Below are 24,712 nucleotides of genomic sequence, written 5' to 3' on the forward strand. Positions count from 1 at the left end.
GTAGGGTCCCAAGGCTTTGGGCCGTCCTCAACTACTTTTCCAGGCTACAAGCAGGGAGCTGGATGGGAAGCAGGTTTGCCAGGATTAAAACTAGCACCCATATGGGATCCCAGTGCGTTCAAGGTGAGGACTTTAGCCGCTAGGTCACCGCGCCAGGCTCCATTTGACAAGTTTTTAAGATATCATTGGGACACCTGTATCTCATAGCAGGGTACTTGGGTTCAGGTCTAGGCTCCACTTCCAAATTCCAGCTTTTTGCTAATGTACACCATGGGATGCAGCAGTGATGGCCCAAGTACTTGGGTCCCTGCCATCATATGGGTGACCTGGATGGAATTCCTGGCTCCTGCCTTTTGTGTGGCTCAGTCCCAGCTGTAACAGGCATTTGGGAGTGAAGCAGCAGTGAAAGGTATCCTTCAGATACTTGAAAGTTTAAAAAAAAACACCTTTTTAAAAAATAAAGATCTTTCGGGCCCGGCGCAGTGGCGCAAGTGGTTAAAGGTCCTCGCCTTGCACGCCCGGGATCCCATATGGGCGCCGGTTCTAATCCCGGAGGCCCCGCTTCCCTTCCAGCTCCCTGCCTGTGGCCTGGGAAGGCAGTCGAGGACGGCCCAAAGCTTTGGGACCCTGCACCCGTGTGGGAGACCCGGAAGAGGCTCCTGGCTTCGGATCGGCATAGTATCGGCCCGTTGCGCTCACTTGGGGAGTGAATCATCAGACGGAAGATCTTCCTCTCTGTCTCTCCTCTCTGTATATCTGCCTTTCCAATAAAAAAAATAATAAAAATAAATCTTAAAAAAAAAATAAAGACCTTTCTGAACCTGGCACAGTAGCCTAGTGGCTAAAATCCTCACCTTGCACGCACCAGGATCCCAGCACGCCTGTTACTGATACAAGTTCCTGGTCACAGAAATTACCTTATCACAGAATATTCTGGGCCTGTTGTAGTGGCCCAGTGGCTAAATCCACACCTTACATGCACCAGGATCCCATACAGGTGCCAGTCCTGGCTGCCCCACTTCCCATCCAGTTCCCTGTTTGTGGCCTGGGAAAGCAGTCAAGGATGGCCCAAAGCCTTGGGACCCTGCACCCGTGTGGGAGACCTGGAAGAAGCTCCTGGTTCCTGGCTTCAGATTAGCACAGCTCTGGCCGTTGTTGCCACTTGGGGAGTGAACCAGCAAACAGAAGATCTTCTCTGTCTCTCCTCCTCTCTGTATATCTGCTTTTCCAGTAAAAATAAGTAAATCTTAAAAAAAAAAAAAGTTTTCTATCCTCCAAAATCCCAACCTATCTTCCCCTTACTTAAAATATTTTTCTTCATGCCACTTATCACCTCTTCATTCAATATTCATTTTTAGGTCCTTATTATCTCTCTCCCTTTCTAGTGCAAAAGATCTGTTTTTGTGAAATCCATGTACAAATAGAGATATTTAATATATGTGATATACAGACATACTACGATTATGGTAAGATACTACACTAGTATTTTTTGGTTTGTCTCAGTAGATAACATGAAACCCAGGAACAATACAATAAATGCCACTGTTTTCAAAACCTGAAAGAAGGTGGGAACGTATCCAAAATATCCCCATGAACAGCCATCTGACAAAGCAGTATAAAGACCAGTTGGAACAATAGTATCCCATGTTAGGACATGTGAGTTCAAGGCCGGGCTCAATTTCTGTTTCCAGCTTTCTGCTATGGCAGACCCTGGAAAGCAGCAAGGGCAGCTCAAGTAGATCTCCCTGCCGCCCACATGCGAGAACTGGACTGAATTCTGTGCTCGGGTCTTCAGCAGGGTCCAGCCCCAACTCTGTGGGCCTGTGAGACATGAAGAAGCATGTGTATGTGTCTATATTCTTTTCTAATAATGAAAGCATCTTTAAAATATTACAATGCACTTGTGCCAGAAGGCAGACAGTTTTCACTTGTCTGCCGCAAGATAAATACAGAAATTGGGAATATTTTTTAAAACTTTTAGAATAATAAGACATTGCCCTAGAAATTCAACTCACTAATAGATTTATGTTGCAGTCATATGGTGAGTCAGCTGCGATGTGAGCCGAAACCAGTTAAGCATTAAAGAGCCATGTGTAAACCTCCTGAGATGGGCAGAAAATTAAAAAAAAAAAAAATCCCACCAATGTGTGACAAGCACTGTGCGAGATCATCTATGAGATTCAAGTTAAATAACTGGAAACTAATTCGAGCCACAGCCACTCCGAGAGAAGTGGACAAAGCCAGAAACTAGAAGACAAGCTTGCGGTGGAAAAGGAAAAGTTATTGATGCCTTGAACATTCCCTGCTGGAGGAGGGGTTGCTGTACCTACCCTGCACCTTAAACCAAGGGAGAGGATTTCAGTGAGACCTCTTCATAGGCAAATGCATCCCTCGTGGAGGTCAGGTGGTATATGACTGGGATGCAATTCCCAACCAAAAGGATCTGAGGGCAGAGACTACTGCTAGAGGCAGAGGCCTGCAGGTAACTGAGCTGCCTCTCCCTGGCAGGTGAGAGCATTTGATTTCAGAGGGCCTGAGATGAACCCCAGGAAAGGGGAAGCTACTTTACACTTCTGTTTCAAGCAATCCCACTCAAGGGAATTCTGTGGGAAAGTAGGGGCTGGATAGAGGTGAGCCACCAGCTCAGCGATCATGGGGCAGTGCCAAGGCAGAGCACACAGCCTAAAGACAAAATGCTGCCCACATGAAGGGCACAACATCACCTCAAGGGTGCTGTGAGACCACAGTCAATAAGAATGGCACTTGTCCTTTAAACCCTTCACTCCCTGACCCCCGGAAAATCCAAAGAACTCACTGGTCTCAGCTAGGAAGCACTGGAGGTATTCCCATTAGTCTATATGGCCCAAGAATGGACATGGACACCCTTAGTCACTCTGTTATATTACCTGTGTTTTCTAAAAGATTTAGTTATGCCTTCTCTCCAATAAAATTAAACTGAATCCAACTGATTAATATACCAGGTGGCCTGTAGCACATAATTTTTAAATTTTTAAATTTCTATTCCTACAAGGAATAAATAATCTTCAAAACAGGAACAAAAAAGTAGTTTTGGATACACAGAATGCAGCATAACCTGACAATTCTTGGTGCTGAGTTTGTCACTTTCATTTTTCCTAGTCTCTTCACTTTACAACATTCCCTTGGTCCATTAAAGCAGAGGAAAAGAAGACCAGGGATTCATTGCTGAAAATGTACTGAAGCTCCACAACTCCCTGGGGCTAAGGTTTATAACACAAAGTACAATCTCAAAGGTGACATAATTCTACTCATTACTAACATCAGAATAAAAGAACTGCAACAATACAAAAGTAACTTTAAAAAAAAAAACAATTTAGTAGGTTTTAAAATACAATTGTTTTTAGTTTGTGTGTGTTCGCACTCTTACCATTCCTATTTAAAATTTCTTTATTTCATTTGAAAGGCAGAGTGGCAAAGAGAGGGAAGGAAAGACAAAGATTTCATACTGGTTCACTCCCAAATATGTACCATAGCCAGAGCTAGGTCAGGCAAAGCCAGGAGCCCAAAATCAGAAGCCTGAAGCCAGCTACAAAAACCCCAATCCAGGTCTCCCCATGTGGGAAGCACGATGAGTCTTACTGGAAAGCTAAACGGAAAGCAGAGGGCAGGGACTCACACCAGGTTCTTCAACATGTGATGCAGGCATCCCACGCAGCAGCTTAACCCACTGCAACACAACATCTGCCTCCCCCCACACACACCATTCTATTTTTTCATATTAACTTGCCCTGTAATGAGTGAAAGGGATTTTAAGATATAGAAATTAATAGAATAGTATACCAAACACTCTACTATTTCAAGTTTAAAAACCTAAAGAAATACAAGATCAAGTGAAAATCACTAAGAGTATAAAGCAAACAGTAAGTGGGTACCAAAAGCATCGGACCCTGCCTAACATCCAAATGACTCATCTTCCCACTCTACCTCACACATTCAGGCCCAACAGCTTATTTTTACATTAAATGTGGAATCCTACAGCTTTTTAATCAGTCATAGAATTCCAAAAACATTCCAACCCTACACAGTCTCTTGCTGCAAAAACCAAGCAATAACACAAGTCAAAAAGAGGTCGACGCTCTGATATTTAATCCAAGAGCTTTCTTGTCTTGGTTTCAAAAAAATTACAACTTGCTATTTGTCTACAGTAGAACTCAAATCTGATGAACTCTAGCTCACACTTTATTAATTGGGTAGCTAACCTTCTGTTTCACAGAACAAAAAAAAAAAAAAAGGAGAGAAGGTGCCGAGAATTCTGAGAGATGATTTTTCAGACATCCCTTGTTCAATGCAACGACCTAAATGAGCACAGAATTCTACTTTAAAGCATATGTTCAGGTTAAATATGTGATTCTGTCCTTCAAAACTTCTGAAACAGTTTATGCTTGTTTAACACTCTTAGGATTAAAAAGAGGAGAAAAGCATGAAAATGGTATGTCACAACTGATTGTCACCATAGATCAAGAAGAATGGTTTTTCTGGTGGCTGAAGGAAGGAGCTTATTTTAAAACTGACACTGCCTTTTAAAAATAGTTATTTTTCTGTAGCAGCAAGTGATGAAAATTAATAGTAGGAAAACATGTTCTGAAACACTCCACTGCATCTTAAAAATGTTCTCACCCACCTAGAAACCTAGCCACCTAGATTTAGAGAAGTTAAACAGGGCATTTTATTGCTTTCGGCAAAGCAACTAAAAATTATACTCTATTTTCAATTTTCATGCCCATATCTAATAAGGCTATCATATACACATAATTCACAGATAACTCTTAAGCATCTTAATGGCAGTTTCAACATTTCTTAATTAAGCTTGAAATGGAGCTATAAGTAAATACACAAATTACTGGCTATTCTTCCCCTATGGCATCAGAACAGCAGAAGTGTGAGCAGCAAAATGAAAACCAATAATCTACCATCGGAAAACTATTTCCTGAATAGGGCCACGTAATGGAATGTGCTGTCAATATTAAAGATTAACTCGATCGATTAGGCAACTCAATATCTTGCATTTTAGTCATCATCAAAATTTCACGAGCACTGTGAGAAAAGCTAAGTGTATTTTCTTAGAACAAAGTAATAATGGAATGTAATTCTACCTACTACAAAAAAATTGTTAGTTCCAGTGTTATTTGAATTTTGCCAAGACAAAACTAAGCAGTGAGATGGCATACTGCTTCCTGGGTCAGTGTTGTTTCAATAACGACTCTATTCCCACATCAATAATGTGCCAAGAACAAAAATAGTAACTTCAGGAAAAAGGGGCTTCTACATATTAACAGTAGAATGTTGATATAATTCCTTCTGATTTTACATTACTTTTTAAGTCATAATAATAATGATACTATTCACGCTTATGATTTTTTAATGACTAAGTAAAAAGCCACCAAATAAGCAAGCAGCTCTTTGTTTACAGAAGAAGTAGGGAGATGTGCTAGGAACAGAAGGAGGAGTACTGCATGATCTCACTCACACACAGAATACAGAAAAGTTGGTTTCTCAGCAATTGAGAGCAGGCTGGAGTTTGGCAGCGGCTGTGGAGAACAGGTGGAGGGAGAATGGAGAAAGACTGATTACCGATATTGAGCTATGAACAAGTAAAAGGCGGTTCTAGTACACAATCGGGTGACTAGAGGTAACAATAGTGTGCTGTACATTTTTCTTTCAACAAGAGAGGATTTGGGGGGAAAGTGTTCTAGAATAACAAATAAAGCCAAGCATTCCATAAGGGTGCCAGCTTGAATCCAGCTGCTCTCCTTCCAATCTAGCTTCCCGCAAATGGCCTGGGCAATCAGTGGAAGATGGTACAAGTCTGTGGCCCCTGCCCCTGACCTGAGAGACCTACATGAAGCTGCTGGCTCCTGGCTTCCAGCTGATCCCAGCATGGAGACTGAACCAGTGGATTAAGATCCCTTTCTGCCTCTCCTCCCCTCTCTGTAACTTTGACTTTCAAAGAAATAAACAAATATTAGAAAGAAGATTCTTAATATTCTGCCACTGAAAAACAATTTTTTCAAAGACTTATTTGCCCTCATGAGAACATTACAGTGTACACATGTATTAAAATATCACCTAGTACTCCATAAGTATGTATAATTTTTACATGTCGTTTTCTTTAAAAGTATGTATAAAAACAACAAAAGTCATCTGTGGAACTGTTGTCTTCTCTCTTTGTAAAGTCCTAGTAATAAATACGCAAGTCTGAAAAGTGTTACTAACAAAATTTAGACTTACTCTATCAAAACAAAAACAATGTATTGGCAATGTAAAGTCAGTTTGCTTCTTTTTCTAAAGCCTTTACTAAGGGACACATGAAGAAAGATAGAAGAATAGTAAGAAGGAGGAGGGGAGATAAGAAAGAGGAGAGGGAAAACAAAAGAAGAAAAACAGGAGGTGCCATATGGGCACTGCTCCAGCTCCCTGCTAGGGCACACGGAAAAGCAGTGGAGCATTCTCCAAGTCCCTGGTTGCCCGCATCCACTTCCAAGATCCGAAAGAAGCTCCTGGCTCCCACCTCAGCCTGGCCCAGCCCTGGTTATTGCATAAGAATTCCTCATGCTTCATCTTTCCCTCCCCTCACGTTATAATTCTTCCTGTAAGGAAAAGAAATCATTTTGAAAAATAAAAAAACTGTTTGGTCTGACTTAAGTTTAATTGTTTCAGCAATAAAACTTCGTAAGTACAAAGAACATAAAAAAAAGTTCACAGAAACATAGAATTAAAAGATTGTTTATTTTGGTGAAAAAGAATAAAAGGTGAACCCTACCCATGTGTTTTTCAAAATGTATCTTTTCCATGAATTTCTGAGGACCTTCCAGATTTACGGCTTTCAAAATAAATTTACCTTTTGGGAAGGGCTCTGCGGGATAGTAGGCTTAGTCTCCACTTTGTTCTATATGTCCCACTTACCCCACTTCTGATGCAGCTCCCTGCTAATGAGCTGGGAAAGCAGCAGAAGAGGGCCCAAGTACTTAGGCCCCTGCACCCACACAGGAAATCCTGGTTCCTACTTTCAGACCATCTCAGCTCTGTGTAGCCATTTGAGTAGTGAACCAGCAGACGGAAGATATCGATCTAGCTCTATCTCTCTGCCTCCCCCACTAACTCTGTCTTTCAAGTAAATAAATAAATCCTTTAAAAATAAATAAATCTTTTATTCATTTTCTGTGAATTTTTTGAAAAGTACCCTTGCGTTTCTTCCATCAGAAGGCACACAGGGGTGGTTACCTTTCTTGTGGGTGTTGGCAATCACTGATGATCATAGCCTGGCTTCATTATTTACTTAGGGTTCGATTTTCCTCAACCACTATCTGATTACCCCCTGGAATAATTCCTGCAGCAAAGACAGGTTCATGATTCCCTGTTACCACTTTTTGGCAAAGTTGAGCTGGTTCCCTAGCATTCTCCAAAGGTCACCAATAAAATTATTTCTTTTAACTATCACATTTTAAATATATTGGAGTACTTCAAGCTACCGATATTCTTATTTTTTACTGTGCAGTAGAAGCAGGATTGAATTCAGCCTCCTGGCTGCAGCCTCAGTCTAACCAGGCACTGGAGAGTGAAGCAGGGTATAGCAGCACTTGCGTTCTCTCTCGTTCTCTCTCTCTCTCTGAGATGTTCAATTTCCGTAGTTTGATTTTGTTGAACCACACTCATCAATCTCACAACTTCAAAAAACAAAAAACGAAAGGGTAACACTGAGAGAAATCAGAGCCTAACTACCCACTTGGAGGTGGCTTGGAAGAGGTCAACAAAGGGATATTTAGAACAATTAAGACTTTTGACCTAAGAGAAAAAGGCTCAGAGAGATAGAACCACAGACATAGAAAACACAGAGCTATGGATGATCAAGTAGAAATAACTCGCTGCTAATTACAGCTTAGACAATGCCAAGATTTTCAAACCAAAAGCACTGGTGCAGGGTGGACTCTCTCAGTAGCAGGGCCTTTGACTCAGATACTAACTCCCAACATCCCCTTCAACCTCAACACTGACAGGAGCACAGCAGCAGGTGGGATACGCATCATCCTCATTGCAGGTGACACAACAGGAAATGATCTTAAACTGAGATGTAGGGCAAAGATCAAAGAGCTGTCTCAAGCAGAGACGGCTGTGAAATGCAGAAAAGAACTTCAAGAGCTGTGATTGCATTCTTTTGTCTTTTAAAGACTTAAATTACTAACTAAAATGTCAGCATTAACAGAGAGGAACAAAGAAATCTTCAGTTGGCTGCCTCACTCTCCAAGCAGGATGAAGCTAGGATCCAGGAGCTTCCTCTAGGTCTCCCACACCGGTACAGGAATCCAAAGACCTGGGACATCTTCTGATGTGTTCTCATGTTTTACGAGCAGGGAACCAGATGAGAAGTGGAGCACCCAGAACTTAAACTGGCACCATTGTTATTGGTACAGGCTTAGCCTTTTATGCCACAACTCAGGACCCTGTGTGTGTTCTTTGAAATAAATAGATTTATTCCCATCTTCACAAAGCAATTTAAGGACTATTCTAGTAAGATGTAGTGCAATAAAGCTAGACTTTCTCTTGAAGGAGCTTTCTTTTAAAGTGCTTTGTTCACAGTGGTCCATAGTCACTTATAAGGTTTAAGTGGCTATCTACATTCTTTTTTTAAAAAAGATTTTTTTTTAAGTAAGATAAACAGAGAGGATGAGAGACAGAGAGGAATATCTTCCATCCCTTGACTCACTCCCCAAAGTAGCCAAAATGGCTGAAACTGAGGCAATCCGAAGCCAGGAATCTGGAGCCTCTTCCAGGTCTCCCATGCAGGTACAGGGTCCCAAGGCTTTGGGCCATCCTCAACTGCTTTTCCAGGCCACAAGCAGGGAGTAGGATGGGAAGCAGGGCCACCAGGATTAGAACCAGCACCCATATGGGATCCCAGTGTGTTCAACGTGGGGACTTTAGCCACTAGGCTACCACGCCGGGCCCTATCCACATTCTTCATATTTCCTTTACTCACAGATAACATATTTAAGCTTTTGAGGACAACACAACAGGTGATCCTGAGACCCAGGAAGAGAAAAACAGAAAGATGGCAAGAGGCCTTGCCACTTCAAAAGGATGACCTTGACGAGAATAATATGTCAGAAAGACAAACTCAGTTTCTTATTGTTTTCCAAGCTGAGAACAGGAATCCCCTCACTAACTTAAGCTTGCTTCATGAGCTGTTTGGAAGACTAAACCTTGTCTAGAGCAGCACTGCCCACCCAATCTAGTCCGCTGCCTTGCACGCTCCTGTATTTGCACACCTGATAAGTACAAATTTCTAAGAGATGAAACCTCTTGTAAGAGTTCTTCCATTGAGAACCTTAAAAGGCAGGTACAACTATGTAACAAAGCCTGAGTTTATTCAGTGAGATCCTTCTCAAGCAGCTAACAAAAAGAAATTTGACGGGCCCTGCACGGTGGCGCAAGTGGTTAAGGTCCTCACCTTGCACGCCCGGGATCCCATATGGGCGCCGGTTCTAATCCTGGCAGCCCCGCTTCCCTTCCAGCTCCCTGCCTGTGGCCTGGGAAAGCAGTCGAGGACGGCCCAAAGCTTTGGGACCCTGCACCCGCGTGGGAGACCCGGAAGAGGCTCCTGGCTTCGGATTGGCATAGTATCGGCCGTTGCGCTCACTTGGGGAGTGAATCATGGGACGGAAGATCTTCCTCTCTGTCTCTCCTCTCTGTATATCTGCCTTTCCAATGAGAAAATAATAAAAATAAATCTTTAAAGAAAAAAAAGAAATTTGACTTTATTAATTCATTCTTTCAAATTCCAAAGAGGAAAAGGAAACATTTCCTTTAAGGACTCTGGAGTTCCCATTTTAATTAGCAAAACCGAGGTACAGGCTACAGAGTGAAACCTTCCACAGAAGGGGAAGTGTACTGAGGTTATGCAAATAAAGCTGCCTGGTCCTACACACTTAAAAAGGAAAGGGAAGACCATTTAACAACCTGAGCAGGAAAGAAATGGAGAAACACCCTGCCACATTATCAGATTCAAGGACGTGTGGTTTTAGACTTTCCCACACTGCAGCAATCTCCCAACAATGAAGATAATCTCAAATACTAATTTTAAACTAAAAAAAAAAATTAAATGTGCAGTGTTCCAAAATATTCCACAAATAATAAAATGTCCCACAGCCTTACAACAACCCACACTATAGTTAGAAAAGCAGAAAGCAATCCCAAGGCTCAAAAACAGAAGAAACAAGAGAAGGAAAAGCGCAGGGGAGCCAAGGAAGGGGTTTAGCAGAAAGGAATACAGAGTGCTGACTAAGACTGGGAAATCCCGATCTCCACTTCCTCTATTCTCCTCCACAGTCGTATTTTCTTGACCTTAAGTGGACATCTTTAAGTCAAAGTCAAGAGCCTTGAACTCTCTGAGCCTGGCCCAGTGGCCTAGTGGCTAAACTCCTCACCTTGCACGCACTGGGATCCCATGTAGGTGCCACTTCATGTCCCAGATGCTCCACTTCCCATCCAGCTCCCTAACTGTGATTAGAAAAGGCAGATGAGGACGGACGAAGGGTTTGGGTCCTAGAGGAGGCACCTGGCTCCTGGCTTTGGATCAGCTCATTTCTGGCCATTGTGGCCACTTGGGGAGTGAACCAGTGAATGGAGGATCTTCTCTCTGTTTCAACTTCTCTCTACAAATCTGACTTTCCAATAAAAACTAAATTAATTTTTTAAAACAGAGAATGAGAATCCTGGACTCCCTATGCTTAAGACATTTATTATTTCCAAGGGAAAACTGGAATTTCTATATGAAACCCTCCCATTAAAAGAGAAAATTATAGCAAATTAAATTTTTGCATATCTTCATTGTCTTTTATTTGCAATTCTAGAATCAGGCAGTGGCCCAAACCACAAATGGTTTGGATTCTGTATCTCAGCATATGTACATGTTATATTCACAGCCAGAGCTTTAAAAGAAAGTGGAAGCGAGAGATCCTTTTGTGGTTCATAACATGATGACTGGACTTACACATGTCTGTGTGACATGTGCCTCCCTCCAACCTTGTTACAACACTGGCATCTTACCTGTCTGACATGGAGTAAAAAAGAAAAAAAAAGTGGAAGTGAGGTACAGAGAGGCTCAGTTAGTGAAAGCTTGGTGGTTGTCTTATCTGGACCTCATTTGAACAACTGGTACTTACAGAGACTGAAGCTGTGATTGCCTGAGACTCAGCTACTTTTCTTAAGAGTAGATTACAGGCTGTCTACACTTCAAGTTAGGTGACAGCTCCATATGCACACAGAACTCTTAATTCAGTTTGACAGTCCTCTTCTCAAGCTCTCACGACTAGAAGACAGGACTCAACCCCATTCTCTCTGCTACCAACAGTCACTCCTTAGAGGTCATCTCTTCCAGTCTCAAGGACTGATGACTCCCAAATACAGACTCAGATCTCCAGGAAATCCAGACACAAAAACCCAAACAGACTGGATTTCAAACTTAGCATGTCCAAAGTGGAGTTAATTTTTTAATATTTGTTTATCTAAGAGACAGTTCTGATCCACTGATTCAATCCCCAATTAGTGAAGAGAGCCCACAGTTGGGAATGAAGCTGGGAGCACAGTCCAGATCTCTTCTGTGATACCATGAACTCAATCACTTGAGCCATCCCTGATACCCACTAGGGTCTGCATTAGCAGGAATCTGGAGTTCAAAAGCAGAGCTGGGCATTGAAGCCAGTACTCCATACAGATACCTTAAGCACCCAACCCAGAAACTATTATTCCACCCAATCCCACCTCTTACCCTGCACATACCACTTTAGAAAGCAGCCACCCATCCCAATCACCTGTGTCAGCACAGTCCTTTTATCAACTCCTGAGTCAAAATTGTCAAGTTCAACAATCCAGCTGCTTTTGGTGGGATTCCAAATGTAGGACAGACGTTTACAGGCCACTGTCTTGCTAGCAAGGGGACATGACCCACTGCAACAGCTTGGGCAATAACCTGCAAGCTATCCCATTTCTTTTGTTAAAATTTACTAATTATAAAAACTGTTTTCTATTAATATAGCTAAATATCTTCCTGTTTGTATACAGTGTGGTTTATATGCAGACATGATATGCAGATATTATTTACATCACAGAACAAAAGTCAACCTGAGAAGTATTCACTTTTAGTTTCAGGATTAGCACTTGCTTTCTTTTGGACAGATATTATTTGAGTTCAGTGAGAAATGCCAGACTCTTACTAAAGAGAAAATATAGTTGTGTCTTGCTGCAGTATGCAAAAAGTAGCATGAGTGAAATGCAACTGTAGTAGAGGCAGTGTGCTGGATTATTTTCTACCTCTGAAACTGTTCAAAAAAATATTTACTTATTTAAAAGCAGAGTTAGAAAGAGGAATAGATCTTCCATATTCCATCTACTGGTTCACTCTCCATACAGCTACAACAGCCAGGGCTGGAGCAGGCCACAGACAGCCAGGAGCCAGGAGCTTCTTCTGGCTCTCCCACGTGGGTTCAGGGACTCAAGTGGTTGGTCCATACCCTCTGCTGCTTTCCCAAGTATATTATCAGGGTCCTAGACAGGAAAGAGTGGCAGGGGCCAGAACCAGTATCCACACGGCATGCAGGCTTCATGGGCAGTGACTTCATGGGTTACGACACATAACTTTAATTTTTTATATCCTAGACCCAACTCCAAACACGTAAGTATTTCTTGGGCCCGAGAGTTGTCATACATTAACAGGTTCATGTGAGTAGGCTGTGGGACAAAATGACTTTTGGTACTTCTTACACTATCTGCCACAGAAAGATCAGACCAATAAATATAAGTAAAAATGTAATTAAAATATTTTAACAGACTGGATAAGGATGTGCATCTAGTACCAGAGGAAATGTGGTTACTTAAAGTTCTCCATCTTTTCCGAGTGCGCAGGTCATCCGTGCCTAGAGCTAAATCTTAGCTTAATTATCTATCAGCTGATGAACCCTGGTGAGTTTCCTCCTCCAGAAAGTGAGCACCCATGCCAGAGAATTCTGGGAAGATTAAATGAGAAACAAACAAACAAACAAACAAACAGGGCCAAGCTCAGAGAACAAGTCTCGTGGTTCACCCCTGAGGTAAGTGTATAGTAAGTGCAGGAGCTCTTGCTATTATTTTAATTTATTTATATTTATTTGAAAGCCAGAGAGAAGAACAGTAAGATCTCCCATCTGCTGGTTCATTCCTCAACTGCCCAGAGCTGAAGGCAGAAGCTAGGTGCTGGGAACTCACTCCAGGTCCATCACAAGCATGGCAGGGATCCAAAGACTGGAGCCACCATTGTTGTCTCCAAGAGGCTACATCAGCAGGGAGCTGGAATGGGGAGCAGAATCAGGACTCACACACAGGCACTCCAACAAGGTCTGGGGGGACCCTGAGGAGTGTTGTGACTGCTATGCCAACCACCCCTCTCAAAGACCTTTTCTGCTCTAAAGCAAAGGAAAATACCTGAACAACTCACTGACATGTCTTAATATGAAATAGAAATACCAAGACACATTATCAAGAGAAAACCAGGACAGATGCTTTTGTTTACTCAGCCTCAGGAACATTTAATTCTCCAGTGGAGTGAATTAAAACACAAATGAATTGTTAATTAACAATTTGTTTATTATTAACTAAGATTAATTAATAGTCAATCACTAATATTAAAGTCATTAAATAATTCTTAATATTAGTGATCTCCTTTACATATGTTTATAGGCAGTTGAGTATGAATTGTGAATTCAGAATAAGAGATGAGAGCAGCCAAAGACATTGAAGTACATGTGATGTTGTCATGGGGCTGGTCCCACTGGAAGTCGGCTGAAACTGCACAGTCACGTTGCCTGACTCATCTTTTCTTTTGTAGCTACTTCTGTTCCAGTACTCCTCACTCACAAGCTTACTTCTGATTCCCACTACCACTAGAAATGCTTGCAGTGCTTGATATGAAGACATTCAAACATCTTGAATTGCCAAAGCTCATTTATTTTTAGCCCATCCATAAGCCACTATCAGAGCTGCTTTTATAGATGTGGTATGTATACCCCATACAGTACAGGGTAACAACAATGATTTTCTCCAAATGTGTATGCAGAAAAGGCACGGACTATGGACACACATCAAATAGAATGGCTCTCACAGGTGCCACCAGCTGCGATTTAACCAAATCCACAGAGGACATAAGCCTCAGTTCAAGCTCATATATGACATGCACACAGGAAAATGTCAGAGGTGATCAGGTTTCAGGAATCATGGGACAAGAAGCCAGCAGCCCCCAGGCTATGAACTCTGACAATTTCAGGTCTCCAGGACAACAGATGGAAGAAACATTCAGATAGAGTGGGGTGAGTTCCACCTGCCTCAATGAACATGCGCCAGGATGTTGCTTTGCTCCCAAGCAAAGGATTAGCCTCCCCTGCCATTTCTCACACTCTCCCCTGTCTCTTACAGCTGATCCTTCAGGAGAAGGATCCCTGTCAGCCATTGATCCTCAGTTGCTGGCAAAGAAAGTCATACAGGTGAGGTCAAAGTTTAGGCCATAGGACTGGTGCGATAGCTTAGCAGTTGAAGTCCTCACCTTGAACTCACTGGGATCCCATATGAGCACCAGTTCTATCTCCCTGCTTGTGGCCTGGGAAAGCAGGCGAGGATGGCCCAAAGCCCTGGGACCCTGCACCCGTGTGGGAGACCCGCAGGAGGTTTGTGGCTCCTGGTTTCAGATTGCCTCAGCTCCAGCCGTTGCGGCTTTTTTGGGGGTGAATCATTAGACAGAAGATCTTCCTCTCTGTCTCTCCTCCTCTCTGTATATCTGCCTTTCCAATAAAAATAACCAAATCTTAACAACAAAAAAAAGAAGTTTAGGCCATAATCGCTCAACATCCAAACTGCCACAGCAGGATCTTAACTATTCCCTCCCCTGTTCCTCTGACGCACCCTGCATGTGTTTAATCTTCCTAAAATGTTTTGATCATGCTTCTCAATCTGTTAAGTGTCTCCATAAAAACACAAAAATAAAGTTTAAATCAAGGACCATCTGGAATGCATTCTGACCTCTGTGTACTTTTCCAGATCTGTCTTATTCTCTCATCTAAATCCATACATCTAAGCAGTCCTCACGGCTTCTGCTTCTCCTCCTCCCAGACCTACTCTCTAGTGTCTGGTCAGTTCCTATTCTTTTTTTTTTTTTAAATATTTACTTATTTTTACTGAAAATCAGATATATATAGAGAGGAGGAGAGACAGAGAGGAAGATCTTCTGTCCGATGATTCACTCCCCAAGTGACCACAATGGCCAGAGCTGTGCCGATCCGAAGCCAGGAGCCAGGAGCTCTTCCAGGTCTCCCATGCCGATGCAGGTTGTCCCAGACTTTTCCTGGCTTTCCCAGGCCACAAGCAGGGAGCTGGATAGGAAGTGGGGCCACAGGGATTAGAACCAGCGCCCCCACTTAAGGGATCCTGGCGCATTGAAAGTGAGAATTTAGCCACTAGGCCACTGTGCCTGGCCCAGTTCCTATTCTTAAAGGCCAGCTCAACCCCAACTCTTTCATAAAGCACTTGTCCCTTAAACACCCATTTGGAGACAGGGGACTACTGTCCATCCATTCTTTGGATTTTTGTGTTACTTCCTAATTGTGCCACTCATTTCATAAGCTGTATTTCATCCATGTGTATAATTCATTAACTTATTCAGTAAAAGCATTCGGATGACAGCTGTGAGGAGATACTCTAAATCGGATGACGTGGCCTCCAGTGAACAAACTCACCTCCAGGAGATGCCATCTCCTTCTGTACAGCAGCTCTGCCAGGTGGAGAAAATCATTTTCTCCCTGCCATGCATGCTCTCATCGCTGACACGTGTGTACTCCAAAGCATGAGAGTGATCTGGCAAAATTGTCACTTAGCCTGATATGACCAAGGCTTCCGTTTCCCATGTACTGAACATTTTGTTCACACCAACTTATACAACAACAGATGGCACTACACTGTGAATTAGCAGGACATCAGGCAAAAGTAGCTTACAGGTGTGGCTTAAATTCCAAAATTTCAAAGTGTCTTGAGTCTCTGTTCTGGCCAAGATGCATCCAGGACATACGACTGAAGAGCCTGCATGCTTGCAGCACCCAGAGCCTGCTCCAGAGTGGGCACAACCCAAAAGTGATGTGTTACCTGCTCTGCCCTGGCCACCCTAGCTTCACCTCCACCGGTGGTGTATTAAGCAAATTCCCAAACTCCCCTTGGTGGTCAGAAATGAACTCGAAGCTGTGTCGCTTCTTAAGGAATCTAAATCCTGCAATACCCCACTTCTCAGTGAATGAGGACTGGCAAGAGCAAGATGAGAAACTGTCCTTGTATATATTGTACGGCCCTTCCATCAACTACACTAAGGACACTGGTCTCAAGAAGGCCTGCAGAGACCTTCCAGAAATTGCTTCACTACTGTAAGCAGACTGAATACTCTGACACTGGCTCTTAGTGGGTATGTGGGCTGCCTCTGCATTTGGACTGAAAGTGTTTTCTGGAAGCTAGATGAAGTGTGTGGCGCTTGGCACAAGGCGCTTCTCTCAAGAGTTTCTACATGTTTCCTAGGCACAGGATGATCCAAACAGACCGTTCCAGGAACATGGAAAGCCCAGGCACCCTCCCAGCACCACACAAGAAACAGATCATCCAATCCTGAAGAAGAATCCAACAAAAAAACCGGACAATCGTGCCAAGGACGATGCCATATTGCCACACCATGTGCCAAACCACTCTTTATGAAGCCAGAAATCACAAACCCTGGGTAGAGGAGGCAGCAACAGCTCAGGCAGCCAAATCAAATGAGAAGTGGATTGCAGGCTGGAAGCCTGTGGTGGGAAAGGAAGGACAGAAGGCTGTTGGGGGTTAGAGGCATAGCTTTGGTGGAGAAGGAGGAGCAGGACAGCAGCTACCCGAGGAAAGCAGCAGCTATGATAAAACCTGCAGACATGAAGCCAGCCACACAAGAGAAGGAGCCTGCAGCCTACAATAGTTTATTCCATAAATGTCAAATTCTTTTCCATAGCTTAGATTGAATAAAGACACGTTAAAGAGGTAGTGAAGGTGGGAAATGGAATTAGAGTTTAACAGGGAAAGAGTGAGATGGGCATTAAGGGACAAGAACAAAGTGGGAGGCTGCGAGAGCACAGCGGGTAAAGCCACTGCCTACAATGCCAGCTTCCTATAGGGTTGCCTGTTAGAGTCCTGGCTGCTTTGCTTCTAATCTAACGACACCCACATGGGAGACAGGCTTCCAGCATCAACCTTGGCCCCGGCCCAGGCCCAAACACTACAGGCATTTGAGGAATAATGAGAAAATGAAAAATCTTGCTTTCTCTCATTAACTCATTCTGCCAGTCTGTTTCAATAAATAAATCAAGAAGGAAGGGAGGGAGAGAGGAAGGAAGGGGGAACATGCAGACAAACAGGTTCAAAGTCATGGAATCATGAAGAACGTCTTGGAGCGGGGGTTTTGTGTAGAAATGAAGATGATGCTAGAGGTATCTGTGTTCCACTCTGGCTTTGCTGGCTCTGCTCCTGAGTTCAGCTTCTGGCTGACGCACTTTCAGCTGCAAGTAATGACTCAAGGACTTGGGTCCACAACACCCAGATGGGAGATCCAGAGTCCCTGGCTCCTGGCTTCAGTCTGGCAGACCCCTGGTTGTTGTGGGCACTTGGAGAGCAAACCAGCAAAAGCAGCATTTGTCTCTCTCTTTCAAATTAATTTTTAAAGGAATATGCCTCATTAACCAGGCAGTGAAAATTTTCTGTAAGAAAAACAGTGATTGAAGATTTCTAAACTTAAAAAAAAAAAAGCTATATCTTCTTTTTGTGTGAAAGGTAGATTTACAGAGAGAATGAGAGATAGAGAGCTTTTCCATCCATGGGTTCACTCCCCAAATGGCCTCTATGGCCACAGCTGGGCCAATCAGAAGCCAGGAGCCAAGAGCTCTTCCAAGTACCCCACATCAGTGCAGGGCCCTGAGGAGTTCAGCCCTGCACTGCTGCTTTCCCAGGCCATCAGCAGGAAGCTTGGACTGGGGAGTGGAACAGCCAGAACACAAACCAGCACCCATATCAGATGCCAGTGCCACAGGAGGCACAGATGGAGGCTTGGCTTACCACACTATGACGCTGCTCTTGGACTCCTCAACTTTAATAAGAATCACTTGTTTCTCTTCTGATCCATTTGGAGAGATCAGAAGTAAGGGATTATCTAGATTCTGATGCAAGAAAACAAATTCAGCTAACCCCCACCTATTCTTTCCCATCACAGAAGTCCAACTTTTAAACACAACACACAAGCCTTATTTGCAGCTCCACTATTTGCAGCTCCACTAACTCAAGGATGCGCTCCCAGGTGCTATAGGAAGGTAACATTGTTAAAGAGAAGAGCCCAGGTTCTGCAGGCAGGCCACCTGGATCCAAATCCCAGATTCTGTCTTCACTGGGTAACCTTAGGCTAATTATTTATTCTCTCTCCAGCCCTCAGTTTGATTAACTGTAAAACGGGAATAACAATATCTATATCACAAGATTAATATCTCTATCACAACTAGATTAATGCATGTTACACACTAAGCTCTCACTAATAGTTAGATTTACATATGTACACACATATATACATATACTTATTATATATACATACATATATCCTTTATTTCCTGCATAAGAAATTACCTTTGCTGAATGAATACATCTTCCTACCATTTCTTTCCCAAAGAATCCCAGATTCTGATGCCAAATTTCACTTAGCCATCCTTTGTTTTATTAAATGAAGATTCATTGTGAGAAGTGACTGGAACATCAGCCCCAAAGACCCATTAGACCCACCACCACCATGTTAATTAGTTGTTTCCCTTAGGCTTTGGCTCCCTTAAGTTTCAGTTTCCTTTAGGCTTTGAGTCCCCTTACGTTACACTATCAGTTTTGCGCTCTTAAGTTCCATGCCTAATTTTGTTCCCTGACAGTCCTATCCACCAATCCCTTGTGGCCCTGTATCCCTAGCCCCTCCCTACTGCTGTAACTACCAATCCCTGTGACTCTGCACTCCTTGTACCCGCCCCATGCTATAAAAGCTCCTCTGGTTCTCACTTTTCCTGCTCTCTGCTCTCCCAGCCCTGGGCTCCTGGCTCTCCAACTGGCCTCCCTCAGAGTTCTCTCCTGTTACAATGGCAGGAAACCTCTCTCTCTCTCTCTCTCTCTCTCTCTCTCTCTCTCTCTCTCTTTGCTCCCTGCCTTCTCTCCCTACCCCATGGCCATCTTCCTCTGCACTGCTGTCTCTCACGTGCCATGGCCATCTCTCCTGCTGAAATAAAGACCTCCTGTTGTAACTCGCTGTGTCTGGTACTTGAGTTTGTGGCATTATTTCCTAACAGTCGTGTCTAAATATATACCTATTTCTCAATTGGCTCGCAATAAACAGAAGCTTTCCTGCTAAGAAATTTCACTTCCTAACATTCTTTTGGCCCAGTCACTGAGTCAGATGTTTTTGCTGCCTTCTCCCACGTGTTATCTCAGAACTACTCTGATCATAAAGCAAAGTTCTGCTTTAAGAATTCACAGATTTCCTATCCAGTCAAGTCTTAATGACAAGGAACAACAGGCTCCCCATAGCAAAGGCATGAGCCACAGACAAACTACTCCTTAACGCTAAAACAATGTAAAAGTACTGTATTCATTCAATACCTTTTTGAAAGTTGTACAATGGCATTTTCAAAAGTCTAAATCCTGAATTGCCAAAGCCTTGGCATAAAGTCCAAAAACCAAAACCCCAACCAAGAAAATAAAAATCAGAGCGACTCAAAAAGTGAGAAAAAGGTGGAGACCAGCTCCCACATGAGCCCCAAATTTCTCAGGAAAGCAAGTCCTGCAGCCAACAGACACAGGGCACTTGGTGAGAAAGAAACAAGACCGCCACCTTGTAACAATACAAAGGCTACAGCGGAGAAGGCCCTCACAGCATCACCCTCACCAGTCACAGAAGGAAACGGGTCCTGCTGGACCACACCCGACCTGGAGGGGTTCTGCTGCTGCCCTGGGCTCCAGCCCCACCTTCACTGCTCTACTTAAACTACCTTGGTACTGGCTGTACTGTCACCTTCTTCCTCAGCTCTGATTTGGTCATCTCTGCTTGGTGACTCTACAGCCCCCAACTCCCCCTGCCCCGGTGAGGCTGAGAATTCACCGGTTTTTCAGTCCATCCATCTAACAATGGACTACCTCTTGCCTCTTTAACCAACCATCTGCCCAAGTACCCTCTATAAAGATGCATTCCTTGCTAACGGTCATGCAAGTGTACTACCACTTGCTGGGAGTAATATCACAACAACGTAATTGTTCAAGGAAAATCTGATCATTTTATAAAATCCAGAGAATGCCCTACAGATTTGGCAAGCCATTTAACATTCTTATAAAAGACAGCTTTCTACTTACAGGCCTTCTGATCGAAGCACCTTGAACAGAATGATAAAATTCTGGCTGGACTCGGCTGCTTTTCTTGATTCTTCGTTTCCTCACTGCAGCTTCTTGCTCACTCTGATGGTGAACTTCCACCACGGGCTTGACTTCTTCCAGACGGGCGGCTGCGGCCGCTGCGACTCGTCTTCTGAGATGCCGAGGGCTTGCTCTGAATCCCTGTGGCAGGGAACACAACCCAACAAGTGCAGATTTGTATGGAGTTCATTTGGAGATTCTCTGGGGCTAACTAAATCAAGTGCTGCCAAAGGAACCATGCTGAATGAGATCATTTGCAACCCCAAAACATGGCCCTCCATGCAAGCAAAGGCCATGTGCAAGGGACCGGAAAGTACAGCCCGGGGCCCAGAAAATACATGTAAAATCCCAAGCATGGTCTCTAGCACATAGCAGGTGCTCAATAAAAGAGTCCTTTCCATGTTTTCTTATAGTAGGAACTATAAGAACTGTTCATCAGTTCATCAACTCTAAGGAAAACTCATCAGACAATGGAAACTCATTCAACTATGCCAAATCATGTATGCATTTGACAATGTACAAATAACCTCAAAAATATCAAAGAATGAACATAACATGGTCTCTGTTCTTGGGTAATTTATGGAGAACAAAAGTCTGACACAGAGTTCATGAACACAGAGGAAAGTGAAACTAAGGATTAAAGTAGGCAGTTCAAAGCTATCAGTGCTGGGACGGAAAAGCCCATGAATGAAGCTGGCAAGAGTCTATATTTAGCTTAGTTGAGTGGGTGGCACTTGAAAAATAAATAGAATTTACATTCCAGAAAAAGGAAACAACACAAGGAAGGAGGGAATAAATAAAATAAAGAATGAATGGAATATTAACATAGCAAGAAGAAAATATTTCTAATGGTATGCCATGATGATGGCACCAGTGGGGTTTGTCTAAGGGGGAGGGGAAAGTCCCTGCAGGCGAAAAGAGATGGGCCTGGACCTCGAGACCTTGGATACCACAGGGAAGGACATGAAGAGAGGGGAAAAAACTGAAGTGGGGGCTGACCAAAAACAACCTGAGGTCAACTGAAATACAGAAGGCGGAAATGCAAACGGATTTGGCAAAACTGAGGTCACTGTTTGAGCTCGCTCTTCTCATCCTCAAATGCATTAGCCAGTCCGGCTCATTAGCTTGAAATAGTCCCAGAAAATCCCCACAGCTCCCAGCTAAAACCAGAGGGACCAGAGCCACAGCTGCCGCAGCAGGATTACACAGAGGAGGGAGCCGCGCTGCCCACACTCACTGCCCTGTGGAGCAGAGTTTAGACCTGGAGTATCAGAAGCAGCAAGTGTACAGTCTACTTTTTAGATCCCTGGACGCATCTGATCCCCCTGCAGCGCGCGCGTACACACACACACACACACACACACACACACACACACACACACACACACACACACAAAATTTCCTTTTTGCTTTATACCCACTGGGAGAGAAGCCAACCACCTGGTGTTTGGGGGGTGCGCTGAAACCTGCTTAATGTAACCACTAGGTGGCGTGCACTCCCAGAGCTCTAGCATTTTTTTTCCAGGTCAGAAATGCATGTACTTCAAAGGATGAACAGAACAAGGAGAATATACTAGTTTCTGTAATAGCAGAGCGAATCATGTATAGTTCTTTGGTAATTTAAATTATCTTCCTTCTCTAGGTAACATGTAACCGGATTCTTCTTAACCTGTACTGAGTTCCTCAATGGCCTACAAATTATTGAAATGGGCAAAATGCGTAACATTCCCTCAAAATCACTCACACACACACACACACACACACACACACATAGACTAAAACATATTGGAACAGTCATTCTGGAGAGCAAAGCTCAATCAATCTATATTTTTGGTGCATCCTAGAAAAGTCTACCCAAGAAAAGCAGAAGTAGTTGTCCTAAAAAATTAAAACTGAAGTTAGTCTTCCTAAACTCCTTGGTCTTCTCCCCCAGTTATATTTATTTTCCGTATCTGTACACTACCATGCAGGCCTCCATGATTTTTATTAGACCTAAACACAAGTGTACTGTTTTAACAAGCACTATAATACTTATCTAAGGCTGCAGCCAGATCGTCTGGGCTCACACACTGCCTGTTTTCCCCAGCAATGTGTCTGGAATTGTTGCTAACCTGTTTCCTCATCTGCAAATGGGAATTTAAAATAGTACTTCACAGAGTTGCTGAGAAGAATCAAGGAATAAGAAGAATAAATTAAATAAAATAATAAGGGGTGTAGATGCTGTAGCTCAACAAGTTAAACCACTGCTTAGATGTTAACATTGCATGCAGAGTGCAAGTTCAAGTCCCAGCCACTATGCTTCCCACTCAGCTGGCTTCTGCTGTACCTGGGGAGTAGCAAGCAGGGACTCCTATGCCTGTCACACACCTGGCGCTTGTCACATTAGAGACCTGTTTGGACTTCCTGGCTCCAACCTGGCCCAGTCCCAGATGCTGCAGACATTTAAGGGAAACTGAGGGTGGAAGTCTCTCTCTCTCTCTCTCTCTCTCATATATTTCGAATAAGTTAAAGTAAATCTTTTCTTTTTTAAATATAAGGTTCTTAAGAAGAGTGCCTGCCTGACAGCCGTATATAGCACCGGCAATCGGTACTTTAAGTATTACTTGTGTGAATGAAACATATTCTTAAACAAAATAATGTATTATGAACCAAATATGAAAAGGAAAATGGGTCACAGTGCTGGTGTGTCTTCCTGAGTGACACATGGAAGGGCCTGTCACCAGCAGACAGATTCTATGCTCCAGAAAACACCAGGCATTTACTCTCCAGTGAGTCAAACCACATGGCTTCAATAAAAACTCTAGTAAGACTTATGGCCTTGGTTAAATTTCTTAACAGCGTCTCACTTTTTACCTATCAGATACATACAGTAACACCTCTCTTACAGACTTGTGGTAGTGTTTAAATAAGAAGATCCATTAGCTACTTAGAGGAATACGTAACATAAAAGGTAGCTAATAATTTACCATTATCATTACTATTTCACATATTTCCCGGATTCTGCATCAGCACTTTACATGTCAGCAATTCAGAACTATATACAACCCAGAGTCAAACACAGAATACCACCATTGGTTTTCCACAATTATCTGTGCAAAATAACTACCAAATAAGCTACCGAATTTAACAAATGAAAATTTTCTTTCCAAACAGTAGGTGGTGCTCTAAGGTTTTTTAGGTGTTAGGACTTGTCAGCGCAAGTCATTTCTCTCTTCATTTGATGTTGCCCATGTCTTACATCCTTCACCCATATCATGGACGCTTGGAAGTCTCTTAGTAGTAGGATTCTCTCATTTCCAAGCTTCTCTAATTTATCATCAATTTTGGAGTAGTGATTGCTCAAGATGTACAGTCACAGTCCGCTGTGTGTGTGCACATACGCATGCACTAACAAAGCAAATGTTAGAGAGCTGCCCTCTTAGATGTTTAAGGGCACAGTTCAGTACTGTCGAGCACAGCCATGTACAGCATTTCTCCCGAATTTATTCATCTTGCATAACTGAAACTTGACATCCTGTGAACAGCAATTCCCCTCCCAGGAAGGGCAGTGCCTCCATCCGCCCAAGTCCCTTACTCATTTTACAGATTACCACTCTGTCAAGCTGATCACCATCTGTACACAGTGAGCAACAAACACAACTCACTGAATAGTGTATTTGCTATAGGACTTTGCATTATTCTAACTCAGTGGGTCTGCTTTTCAAGTATCAGAACTACCTGGGAGAGACATCAGAACACAGATTGCTGGGCCCAGTACTGAGTTTCGGAGTACTGAATCTTGAATAAGGTTGAGAATCACATTCCCAACAAGGCCACCTGGGATGCTGATGATATCACCTTATGGTCACACTCTGGAAAACCCAAGCTCCCTCCCATACTGTGTAGTCATCTGGGAGACACCAACACCATGAGCACTGGAGCACTTCAGCCCTTTGTGGCTTTACTAACCCTAACTAGTCATTAAGTGACTGGCCCTGGAAGCCTCTCTGTGAGCTGGACAAAGAAGTTTAGCTAGAGCTCCTTATTTTCAGAAACAATGTATTCCATGGAAAATAAGAAATAATGGTACTAAGTATTACTTTTATAAAGTCTTTTCTAATAATCTTTGGTTAATATCCCGTGGTTATGGGAAGTATAACGATGGCAAAACATCTATTTCATAAAGTCTAAG

At 43.1% G+C, this 24,712-nt stretch overlaps 1 protein-coding gene and 1 non-coding gene across 5 annotated transcripts in view; one reads left to right on the top strand and one right to left on the bottom strand.

Annotated features, from left to right (window-relative positions):
- DST (dystonin) overlaps positions 1-24,712 on the bottom strand; it is a 425,915-nt gene that overhangs the window by 365,735 nt on the left and 35,468 nt on the right. For all 4 annotated transcript variants that reach the window (XM_040983580.1, XM_040983578.1, XM_040983576.1 and 1 more), the window contains exon 3: positions 20,482-20,682. In XM_040983580.1, coding sequence (XP_040839514.1) covers positions 20,482-20,682 — 201 coding nt within the window. The remainder of the gene's footprint in view (positions 1-20,481; positions 20,683-24,712) is intronic.
- Positions 10,990-11,092, top strand: LOC121158856. Its single transcript, XR_005884243.1, has one exon. It is a non-coding gene; the product is annotated as a small nucleolar RNA U13 (small nucleolar RNA).

The sequence above is a fragment of the Ochotona curzoniae genome, unplaced genomic scaffold, assembly GCF_017591425.1.
Source record: "Ochotona curzoniae isolate NIBS_2020 unplaced genomic scaffold, NIBS_Ocur_1.0 contig_3819, whole genome shotgun sequence".
Lineage (NCBI taxonomy): Eukaryota > Metazoa > Chordata > Mammalia > Lagomorpha > Ochotonidae > Ochotona > Ochotona curzoniae.